The sequence below is a fragment of the Cylas formicarius genome, unplaced genomic scaffold, assembly GCF_029955315.1.
Source record: "Cylas formicarius isolate icCylForm1 unplaced genomic scaffold, icCylForm1.1 PGA_scaffold_10__41_contigs__length_53128322, whole genome shotgun sequence".
NCBI classification, from domain to species: Eukaryota; Metazoa; Arthropoda; class Insecta; order Coleoptera; family Brentidae; genus Cylas; species Cylas formicarius.
In genome coordinates this window covers 25,270,544-25,283,169 of record NW_026844214.1, presented here as the reverse complement: position 1 = coordinate 25,283,169, position 12,626 = coordinate 25,270,544, and the positions used below count along the sequence as shown (strand labels likewise).

General features: G+C 33.6%; 1 protein-coding gene across 2 annotated transcripts; it reads left to right on the top strand.

Annotated features, from left to right (window-relative positions):
- The first annotated feature begins 2,815 nt into the window (after positions 1-2,815).
- On the top strand, positions 2,816-5,297 carry LOC132705402 (RING finger protein 145-like). 2 transcript variants are annotated; one of them, XM_060675979.1, is made up of 3 exons: positions 2,816-2,926; positions 3,007-3,131; positions 4,241-5,297. In XM_060675979.1, exons 1-3 carry the CDS (start codon positions 2,872-2,874, stop codon positions 5,033-5,035), a joined length of 975 nt encoding a protein of 324 aa, XP_060531962.1. In that variant the 5' UTR covers positions 2,816-2,871; the 3' UTR covers positions 5,036-5,297. The 2 variants fall into 2 exon arrangements, with proteins under 2 accessions (XP_060531962.1, XP_060531966.1); XM_060675983.1 differs by lacking the exon at positions 2,816-2,926 and having other exon boundaries at positions 3,129-3,168.
- Positions 5,298-12,626: the final 7,329 nt, after the last annotated feature.

The window sequence follows — 12,626 nt, the reverse complement described above, 5'->3', positions numbered from 1 at the left end:
TTTTAGATTAAAAAATTTCTATTTTTTTAAATGGCTTAGCATATACTATAATTTACCATATATTATTTTATTTTTTTTGAAAATTCTTACAAAAACTCTATTGATTTTTCCAAATAGTTACTAGAGATATGGAGGCCTATACCGATAATAGAGGAACTTAGAAAGCAACTATGAAAACGCGAGATTTTAAATCTCGTTTTTAACCAATCACCTTGTAGCATTCAACAACCAATGTGGCCGCTGACAGATCTTCAATAAGTTTGGATGCGGCATCTTTACGGCAATATTTTCTCAAAATATGCATAGTTCTTGTTTGTCAATGTAATGTCAATGTGGAAAATCAATCTTTTCTTTAGTCGGGCTACGATAATATCTAATAGCTATATAGATTTTTCCATTAGTTGTCGTATTATGATTATTACGTCCACCATAGGATCTATTCTGTCTGAACCCCTGTTGTTTTCCGTCGTTGGAATTTTATTTCCAAGTTTTATCGCTATAATTTTGAAAAGTTTTAATTCTTAACTCTAACTTAACAAAGTTATGTTTCCAAAATTGTCGTGATCCATTTTTCCTCCCTTTTATGTATAAGTACATATATTACGCCGGATATTATAATCTTCTGCATTAAGGTGATGAGTCCCTTCTTTAGTTTCTCTCCTCCATACTTCATTAGCTCATTGTTTATATTTTTCCAATTTTGTTACTATTGCTGTGACTTCCTCTAGTGTTATTTCCGGTTCGTTATTATTATCATTTATTAGGATCTTTATCGGTGTATCGTTACATGTGTTTTTAAACTACCTGATTCGTTCTTCTTCAGTAATACAGTACTTGCACTTTTTCCTTAATATTGTTATTTTCCAATTTTTCAAAGAAACTTTTACAGGCTACTGTAATACTTTTTACAAAAGGTCTGGATTCCTCCGGCGTCGGTTTTTGCGAGCCAGTTTGAATCAAGCTCTGAAGAAGCCAAGAGGATAATTGGCGAAACGTCAGCAAGTTCGACTCAGCAAAAACCGACGCAGGAGGAATCGAGAAGTTTTGTAAAAAGTATTGTTCTTTTCTGTTACCTACCAAGTTCCACACTTTCTTTTGACCACTGTATAGGTCCGTCTCCATTTCTGCTGAAAATTATTCCCGGTAGTCCAGTAGCTATCGTACATGGTTGTGCTATGTGCGTCTGATTTCTAAAAGTGTTGTATCTTTCATAACAAAAGGGATTCTAAATGTAAAAAAATTCCTCTCAAACCGAAAGTGCAACCAAATTTCAAATGACTGGATCAAACCGCTTAAACGTTATAAAGTATATTCGCTGTCTTGTGTCACTCTTTACATCTTGTAATTATATGAAGGTAAGCAGTGACAATTTCTATTTCTATTTGACTGTTTGACTTCATCGCTATTTCCCGTTGGTCACGGTTTTCATCAAAAGATGGACACGAAAACCAAACGATGTCTTCTTCTTTTATTTAGACTGCCGCCGGTTTGACGTAGGATTTTTTATTTTTAGCCCCAAATTGTGTTGAAGTGTGCGATGCAATTCTTTTCGGAATCTACGTCAAAAAACATAAAAAAGTTTGGATAACTGCCATTGCCGTGTTACGACACTGTGCTTTTAACTAGACTCTTGATTGTGTGCTTAAAACGCTACGTTCTATTCCGATCTTAAAATAATAACGATGGCGATTGAACCGAAATCTGCTTCTGTTGTTGCGGTACTTATAAAGAAAACTTTTTGCACCCTACTGTAGCCTAGTTCGGAAAGGAGTTGAATAATAAAACCTCATCAGGTATGAAAAAGGACTACGGAGTGACCGAAAACAATCATGAGATTTGTTCCTTGTTATTCCCTACACTCCAGTTTTTATATTTTTAGTTTAGCTTCCATAGGCTACTGCAATTATGGATTCCTCCTGTTTCGCTTGTTGATAAAGCGAACTTGCTGAAGTTTCGGTAATCATCCTAATCGCCTCTTCAGAGCCTAACTTCTAATGGTTTACATTCTGTTTGTTTGAGAGGGCGGAGTTAAAGGAGGGATGTGATGACCGATTCTCACATTGGCGAAAGGTAAAGCCTAAGTCGCGGTTGGTTGTTTAGAGATTTCTATGGATTCTCGGATTTAATTAATTAATTGGATGTAATAACTTTAATTTGGTCGAATAATATTTAATGTCCGGTTTCATTAGTGTATTCGGCAACTGCTGATTAGTTTATTTATTGTAGTCTTGGGACTCTTTCATGTTCTTTTAGCCTAGTTAATATTTTTCGTCCTGTCTCTACAATGTATTCTTTGCCGCAAATGCATTGAATGCTGTAAACTCCTAGTGTCTCAAACAAGAAATATTAAGCGTTCCATCACAAAATACATTTTACCACAACCTCCAAAAGAAATGAGTCCGAAAACCCAAGTCTGGGGTACTACCTTACATTCAAAATTCAAAGCATCAATGACCACATGACCACATGTTGAAATCACACAAAAAAAAGAACTTGGTATCGACATCTGTTTAAATTATGATCGACCTATGCGAACATTTTTCTTGAAATTCAATAACTGATTTTTAGGTGAATTTGTTAGAAATTTTAGCAGTTCACTGTATAAGATAACTTTTATTCTGGATTCGATATAAAATATAATCTATTCACCATCGTCAGATAAAATCGTCACGAGTCATATTTAGTTAGTTACCGTTTAAAAAAAATCCCTTGCCTGAAAATAATTTTTAAAAATAAAAATTAACATTAACTGAAAATTTTGGCTCAGGAGAAACCAATTTCATTATGGTGGTGTCTCAAAATGACATTGGCAGCACGCAATGTCAATGTAATCGTTTTGAAAAATGTTAACATGAAAATTTTAGTCCTCTAATGACTTCCGCTCGCGAAAACGGAGACTCAACCGAATCATTTTTGTACGACATGAGTAAGAGCAGATTTCGCTTCTATTCAATTATTTCCATAAGTATTGCGTACAACAGAAGGATGATGAGATATACGTTCTAGGCGATAATTGGTTCTCTACGTTCTTCGAATTTATTCTGTTGCTCAGATCAGAATTGATGGAAGAAATACATAACCTAGAACAAATCTTCATTAAGCTGAACAACATTTATGGGTTCATTTGTCAGGTGAGAGTGAGGATAAATTATATTTTCATTGTATATGGTATGTATCTATTTTAACGCTGTACCATGACACTTTCGACATGATTATATTCTATACAAAGATCATTTTTGAATTTATGACAAATCATGTTAGGTTTATTAAGGTGCCGATATATTTTATCCCAATAGTTTCTTAAATATTCAGATTCATTTAAAAATTTAAAGACCCATAGGAACAATGTTCCTGTTAACCATTTACACATCTTCCGGATTCCTCCTGCGTCGGTTGTTGATAAACTAAATTTGCTAACGCTTCGCCAATCATTATGTTGGCTTCTTCAGAAAGAATCCATCATAGCTGTAAATAAATAGAGAAAATCAATAAGACTCTTCTGTTTCTACGAACTGAAATTGCTTCCATCGTGTCCTCATGCGAGTTCGATATCCTTTTAAATATCCTTCATGTCAAAGCACAATATCTACGTAAAATTTGAAAAACTACCCTAAACTCAAGTGAAACCATCAAACTTTTCTCGACTAAGAAACATTGTTGTAAATGTATGATCATCCCAAGTTTATTAGATTGAAAAATTAGTTCTTGCAAAAGGTCCAACCTTCGAAGAAATTATTTCAAATGTCGCGTCTATCCTAAGTAAAATGCCATCCCAAACAGCTAATAAAATTCGATTTAAAACTGCAACAATCCTTTAAAAAATCCAAAGCTTGTAAATCTAATATTAAAGTAATTTTAAAAGCAGATAAAGGAAATACTGTGGTAATTATGAACATAATTAACTAGCAAAAAAAGAATCAAGATATTCTTACAAACCGTTAACTTAAAAAAGATCCTACGTTATCTGCTATTAGATATCTTCTCTATTAGAATCCGTGAAAAAACCTATAATCCATGACGACTCTAAAATTCTGCGTTGTACGGACTCCCTAACGTCTCGTATTGATAAAAGAAGTCTAAAAGTTAACTCAGAAAAAAGTTACTGCAAAAGTTAACCAAAACTAAGGTTTATTCGAATTTAGAAACAAAATTGTTTTTTTTTGTCTTGAGGTTAAACCGCCACCACACCTTTTTCAGAAACTGCATAAACACTACTTCAGCCTCTATACATATGTTACAGATTTGCTTTTTTATTCTCTGTGATTTGGCTTTGGATCACCAACATCAGCTAGAAAGAAAAACCGAGCGAAATATAATAACGGCTCTAACCACAGTGCTGTTCTACTCAGTGATCGGCTACTTTGCGACGAAGATAAGAGATGTCTGCCAACGCAGCAGGTCCAGACTGGTATCGGGACCACTCTCCATAATGAACAGTCTGAAGTGGCTCTGCAAAATAATCCTAGAATGGGCTAAAGCGGCGGTGGTGGTGCTCTGCCTTAAAGAGCAAGGAATTCGCTTCGAACCTAAAATCCTGTACACCGTAATTACGTTCACGTACTACTTGTGTACGGAAAAAATATTCCTGGAAATAATCCCTTCTGTGGTGGAAATGTGCGAAGTTGAAAAATTCGAAAATTTGGAACACCTCTACGTGCCTCTGCTAATGAACTTTGTAGTCATCGTTTTGGGCGCTATGGTCGAAATCTACAGTTTTTTCACAAATTATTCCAATTTTCTATTGCTGAGTGCGTACTTTATGGTATACCTGAGGATCAAGGATGCCTATTATAATTATTGGGAGTGCATAATGGCGGAAAGGGAAACGTTCGCCAGTTTTCAAATGGCAACCAGGGCAGATATCGAGGAGTGGGACGATATTTGCGCTGTTTGCCTCAACAGCATGTCCAGGGCAAAGATAACCCCGTGCCGTCATTTGTTTCATCCTTACTGTTTAAAGCAGTGCCTGAAAACTTCGTTCGATTGTCCGCTGTGCAAACGTAACTTTCTGGAGAGTAGGACAATGCTTAAATAAAATGGGAGGAAAAAGTATTCTGTGCTATCTCTCAAATCCAATTGTTGTTAATCTTTTGCAATTTGTAATAGTTGGAATTGCTCAACCATTCTACATAATTTATAATTCATTAAAGTATGAAGTTTTCCCAGAACAACTAGGACAAATGTGCCCGTAATGGGCCCCTTAAAGAAATTTTATTACATTTTTTTTAGTGTTGTGGTTAGCAATTTTTTTAAATGAAGATTTATATATAATACCGAGTTAGTCCTAACATAAAAGTTATTTGGTGCCTATTGATTTTCTGTTCGATAATATAGGTTTTTGAGTTTTTTAGTTCGGTAGGTCAGCGTGAATATAATATTCCATAGTTCCATCGAAATATAATGTCCACAGAAAGAATGGAAATTTGATCCGATTGGCGAAACACATGGAGGAGATAGATCTTTTTGTGAGAAATGATCTTGAATCTGCTTAGTTTGATCAACATTTTCCGAACATTGTTTTCTAATTTGGAAATATAATTTAATTATAGCGATATTGTACATACGGCCTTCCGAACCTATGGACTACTATGTAGCACTTTTAGAAGCAGTTCACTTTAATGCTCGGGAATCTAATAACCATAGCAAAAATGATCAAAAAAGTTACTATCCATTACATGCTAGATTTTAAACAACATAATTAAGTACTAACTGGCATGAAAATCCTTCTTAATTTCTTTTTCTTTTTAGTCTCCTATAATAACTGTTCATCATCCTGCATTAGTTAGTTATTCGCATTCCTCGAGTAAAAGAGCCTCAATTCACAACTAATAGATTTAAAAAAGGGTACAATTTTACAAAGGCGAATTACGTTACATTATATGCTGAACCATCAAATCAAATCCACAATGTTGATGAAGCATTGCAGAAGTTTAGTGAGAAACTGTATGAGGTTTTTGTTTGAAATGTTCAAAAATTACACCACTAAATATTCTAAGTGGTTCACGATCGAGTTGATAAAAAATATAAAATAGAAAGCAAAAATTCACAAAAATAGAAAAACCCGGTATAACGACTTACCTTATCGAGTTTTAAAGATTGAGATGTAAGTGAAAATCTCAGCACAAAACCGCTCATGAAGCATATCTTTGAAGAATTCAGTAGAGTGTCTCTAATGATCCTCGTGCGTTTTGGTCATACATATGTCTCTGATACTCTGGTACCATGGTTTACAACAACAATGCTCTTCACTAAGTGTTTCCTAATTCTTTTAAGAGTGCATTTCTTTAACCTGGACTTAGTCGCACTGTTTACAATAATGTAGATTTGAACACGAGTACTATTAATTTCTATTCAATTACCGAAAATGAAATAGTAAGAAAATTAAGGAATAAAATGACCTCAGGGACTCATTGAATTCCATCTTTTTTGGTTAAATATTCTATTCTATTATCTAAATGTTTACGCATGATATTTATTTTAGTGCTTTCTTCTAGAATTTATCCCCGATATCGGAAGGAATTCAAAGTTTCTCGTATTTTTAAAAGTCGTGAAAAAACACGTAAGTAATTATAGATCAATCACAATCTTATGCAATTTTGTAGTACAGTTTACAAAGTGTGCAACACAAGGACTAGATAATCAAGGACAGGTAGATGACGAATAGACAGATTTCAGGAAGGCAATTGACAAAATTAGTCAGCCGGTTTACTTCATAATTGGATTTGCTGATTGTGCAGTAATGTTTCTCATAAATCACTCGAGGTCAGGACTGTGCTGCAATGGATGTAAATCTAATATTTACGTCACAACATCGGGAGGGCAACCTTTGTTTCTAATTTTTATTAATGATGTTATTTCAGTTCTCAGCAATACTCAAACCCTGCGTCCGACTTAAAAATGTATTTCGCTGGCGTATCTCAAACAATTTACACCTTACTTTCAGTCGAAAAGATGAAATTCTTGATTTTCCATATCGAATTTCAAATATAATTCTCGATCGTCTTACCAGGCTTTGAGAACTCTTTATTTTTGCTTTGTTCGACCTAAACATGAGTACGCGTCGCTTGTTTGGAATTCAATCTATTCTTGTCAAACTTGGGTAGATGCTGGTGTACAGAACAAATTTTTGGAAATACCTAATGTTCAAAGCTGATGAGCATATCTGAAACTGAAATTGAGAAACATATGTTTGATGTCTGGTCGACGTTAGCTTTATACAAGTTCAATGTCGATTGCCAACTGTCTTAATCGTGTACAATGGATGATGGAATTTAGTTCATTTGTTACTAAATATTATTTTTGTTTTAATAAGTAATATAAAGCCATTATCATAATTATTATTATTAATATTTCTACTATTTTTAATAAAAATTGACTCGTGAACCATTAAAAGCACATGCAAAGTAATTTATTTTAAATGGTTTATTAAACAAAATTATTTTTACTATAAAAATTTAAAAGAAAATGATAAAAGGAACTAACTAACTTCAGCACATTCCTTGAGGCACCAAGATTGACAGATCCGACAACGGATCCACTCTTCTCTTTTTTACAAGCCGGATTTGCACAATCTAAATAAAACCAATACTAGTAGGTTATCCTATGTGTGACAGTAATAGTAAGAGACATGGTTCTGCAAAGGATTAAATAGAGGAGGAAAGGGAAAAATCTAGTTATTCAAGTTCATTATTGGATGTCGTATTTGTTTGTCAGTTTTAAAATCCGCATCATTTTTGATTACGTCACTTTACTCACTCCGATACATTTCTTAACTTTATTTACATCCGGTTATGCACTTTCGTAAATTTATTGCAGGTTCAAAATGGTTTTGAATCATCCCTGTATTAACAAATTGAAAATACGATATCACTAGGTTATTTATTACCTAGTTTCCTCTTTTTGTGCGACATTTTGTGATACGCTTCATGCGGATACCGAGTGATGCATTGCCGAACGGAACATAGAAAACACCATGTAAATTTTTAGGGGGCCAAATATTTTATATCAAAGTTGTAAGATAAATAAATTTTAATAATCCAATTTTCACTTATTGAATTAAATATGATGGCAAAATTAATTTTTTTTATAGTTTATTCAATAAATCAAACACTAGTAAAATACATTTTGACAATGACAACACGAAAATTCCTGACAGTAACAATATTTTCATTTGTGATTGTTATACATTATTAAAAGCACTTTAATTAAAGCTAAATATGCGTTATGAAGAAAATGTAACCATAATTAAGTGGTATTTTGCAGGAAACAGTCTTAGAGTAGTGTCTGAAATATTTTCAATTTTTTTTCCTGCCAAAACTATACCTTCGATTTCAACAATTAAATGTATTATTACCCAATTCGAGTCCAAAGGCATAAATAACTACAAATTTTCAGGTGAAAATGTCAGTCATAAAAGAGAAGGAAGGAACAATAGAGATTTGAACATTTTACTGCATGTGGAGAAAACAATGATTCTTACGAAGATTCTTGGACAAGCTGTAAATAGCTATCAAACCACAGTGTATATTTTTCCTACAAATACGAAAAGTACCAAGAGCTTTGGGAAGGCGATGAAGAAATAAGAGTATTATTTGTTTTGGAATGATGGATAGGACACTTTTTAAAAATATTTGTTTCACTGATAAATGTACATTCAGACTCAATAACGAACCAAATGGTCAAAACTGTCGGTATTGGAGCCAAGCCAATGAAGATCGTTTTGTTCATACTCGAAGAGAATATCCTCAAAAAATAAATGTTATGGTGGAAATTTGCGGACATCATATTATTACAAAATCAAGCTTACTCGCTCTTGAAGAAGTTGTTTGCGAAGATTTGCAGATCTGGTTCCAGATGGAAGATTGTCCCGTCCATAATTCCCTTATGGTTAGGGAGTATTTGGTAATTACTTTTAACGGGAATCTTATTAGCCCAAGGCGCCGAATCCTTTGGTCACCAAGTCACCTGACCTCCCGCCGAACAACTTTTTTCTGTGGGGTCACTTGAAAAGTGTTATCTATAAAAATTTCACAATATCGACTAAGCAATGTATAGCTTATGATATTGTTTAACTGTTAAAGGAGGGTTGTTTGAACATTTACTTAAAAAATGTTTATTTTTATTTTAAGTAGTGTTTCTTTTTTGCAATGCTGTGTACCCGTATTTTTGTTATAATTATTAATTATTTAATAAAAGACTTGACGGTCAAATTTATAGTCGTTCCTTGAACCTTCCTCAATTCTTAAACCGATCTTTAAAGGAAATTCATTCCAAGAACGCTTTAAGGGAAAACTGAGTATGAGTTTGATCCTATGAAAAACATAATGATATACCTAAATTACTTAGTTTATTCTGAATGTGTGAAACCAAATGTACATGTCCTTATTGTAAACCAACCTTTATTTCATATGTCATTATCCAGCTTGACGTCGTGAAATTTTGTAAATAGCGTTGTGGAAAATATTCTTTGTTGTATTGACCTTTCCAAATTTAGCCATCATATTTAATTAAATAACTAAAAATTGGCTTATAAAAATTTATTCATACTTGACACATAAGTTAATTCAATCGGCCTCTTCAAAAAGTTATGATATAACTTTGCGATAAAATGTACAGGGGAGCCAATATTTGGGTACCAAAAAATTTACATTGGATTACCTATGTTCTGTTCCGGAATGCATGATCCGGTATAATTGGATTAGGGGATACGCGAGCCCAAAATTTTGTTGAAATATTTTAAGTAACCTAGATGTAGATTTTAGATTGGACTTACCACCGCCATTTCGATAAGGCACTATCTATTTCTCTCTATAATAATTAACTTTTGCAATTTTCAGTATTTGCTTCCTTCTAGGATTTTTTTGACCATCAGAAACCATTTTATCGCATTTATTTCTGGGTCAAAAACGACTAGAATCCGCATGTTATCAATTAATTCTTCCTTGGAGGAAATCGAACGTGGACGCCAGTAAGTGACTAGCAGACTAACTTGAGTACCTCTCTCCGGCTCCAGTAGAACAGCAAAAACGGTAGTTATACAACGGACGCTTCCTGTATAGATTGACTGATCAAGATTTAAAAGGAACCTAAGCTTGTACTTATAATTTGTGAGTGACCTCTTGAATAGCAAATTAAATTGTGTAACACATTTAATTTTAATGTGAGTTCTGGACGCTCAGAACATCAACACGTTGGTATTGTACATTTATTAACTTGACAACCGCCAAGATTTCTTTTCTTTCACATATGCTTTATCGCTAATGCGTTCACCTACCACTATTAATTGTTCCAAGTTGAAGTTAAAATCTGTCGTGTCTCCTTATTTTTTAAATTTAGGTGATTATTTAATACCTTGATTGTCGATCCGAATTGTCATATTCCTTTATATTGACTTGGTAGTAACTTTTTTTTATTTCCTGTTTTAAAATTATTTCAGCACTATATTTGTAACTATCACCGGGATTACTCTCTTGAAAACGGGTGGCACCTTTAGCATTTATAGTTTTTTTTCGCTCCAATCAGCAATTGGGTCGTAGGGGCATTTGTGAGAGTTTCCTCTTCCTCCGAATAGCTAGAAGATTATTGATAGTGGTTTTGTCCACGCTCTGCACTGCTTAGTGCATCAACTTGCTTACGAACTTGTCGCTGGTCCATAACTGGTCACAGCTAAGAGGGCCCATCAAAGGTCACGTTACAAATATCACTTAAAAATTTCAAGGTCTTTCATTATTTGTCACAACCGCAACAATTTTTGTGCGGCAGAGCAGTAACAAAAGCAGATTTTAACTAAACAACAAAAGATTTACCTAATATAATGCCAAGCTACTTTATTATATAAATGTTCGGCAGATATAACTTAATATCTATTTATTTATAACTGCGCGGTACATTTGAAAATACAGCTAGTGATCCATCATTGACCGGGGTCCATCATGGGCACATTTCGCCTAAACCTTATTATTACATTCATAGCAGTTTTTACAAAAGGGGAATGAGCGTAAATTTGAAAACCGGGCCATTTGTTTAACTTTCAACATTCTCAAAGATATTTGAACGTGCAAACGTTTCGCAGAACTTACCCATACAGTAGAGGCTCGGCAAAGCGACGTCATTTTCGAGTCATAAATGGTCGCTATTCGTCAGTGGTCCGAAAAACACGACCAATTGGCTTGAAAAGCGGGATGACTTATTCAATGACTTCCGAATGTCGTCATAAAATGACTTGATTAAATCGTTTATTATTTGTTTTAGGGAAATATGTTAAATACAAAAGGTATAGACGAGACTAAAACAAACAATATACAATTATTTTTAAATATACAGGGTGATTCATAAATATGTGGGAAATCAAACCTATATTTTTAAATGCAAATTACATTACTAGACACTCCCTTTTATACTCAATCACATAATGTAGGGTTGTTATGATCTATATTGAGTGGATTTTTCGTCAAAAATACCCTGTGTTTAATACCCTATATTTTTACCGCCGTTTCGGACAGCTATAATTATATTATGCCTAAAATTCCATAAAATGCTACAGTCGCTCATCCTATACTTGTCTTAAAGTTAGTTCGAATCATTTATGCGTCAAAATGAAAAGTATTAATTTTAATGAAAAAATCAAATGGAATATTATGCTTAAATTTTTAAAAGAAAGGCTCATCTTTTTTCATTACCTATAATTCTCCATTTTCCGCGACCGCAAAAGACATTCTATGCAATGTAAAGCGGCAGTGTCTGTGTGATTTACTTTAGATTTTGCCAATTGCAAAAAGACAATCTAAAAATCATCATATTTTGGGCAGTCAAGACAAAATCTGGATTTATGTTATGGTAAAATAGATTTCACTTAAATGACAAAAACTGATGACACTAATTGCGTAAAAAAGGCATGACTTAAATTCACGTCCTGCTGACGTCATATATAACGTCTTTTTCCTCATTTGGTGACTAGTTATTGACGTCATGTTGACGACTCTGTGCTACCTGGATATGAACGAAATTAGTTTTGGTTAGAGAAAATCCACAATGACTGTTCTGTTTAACTTTGCCACTTGCGCCTTAATGAGCAGGAGAAGCGAAACCTCTCTTTATGTCTATTTCATGACTTGACCTTAAAGATGTAGCCCTAAAGTAGATCAAATCATATATAAGAGATAGAATTCAATAAATAACTATATTGTACTGGCCAAGATAGAAGTATATGAAGCCCTGCTCTTATCACGCGGAAGCATAAAAAAAAGTATAGATACTTTTTAATATCATGAGGTTTTGCAAATTATTGGCACTGTGTACATTTTCATAATGTTTGTAAAACGATATTTTGTTCTTTTACAAAGAATTATTTTTAAATATTGTGAATATTTTTTAATAAATGTGATGTATTATTTTTGGTATTTTGTACCATAGCCTCAAGCATCTAAGAGGGCATCTTTCAGGCCAGAATCAACCAATTTTTATAGAATTTCTGCAGGAATTTGCGACCACCCTGATTGAAGGATACTAAAGAGTTCCTGTTGATTTTTAATATTCAAATATACCGATCCAAGACATCCCAATGAACATTCAGGGTGCATTTTATCCACTGTTAATAAGTGCAAGATAAGTAAATTGTAAATATTGTT

Coding starts and splice junctions, on each gene's coding strand:
- LOC132705402 (XM_060675979.1), top strand. CDS start 2,872: ATGACTTCCGCTCGCGAAAACGGAGACTCAACCGAATCATTTTTGTAC. Junction 2,927..3,006: donor ATCATTTTTGTACGACATGA/GTAAGAGCAGAT, acceptor TATACGTTCTAG/GCGATAATTGGTTCTCTACG. Junction 3,132..4,240: donor TTTATGGGTTCATTTGTCAG/GTGAGAGTGAGG, acceptor CATATGTTACAG/ATTTGCTTTTTTATTCTCTG.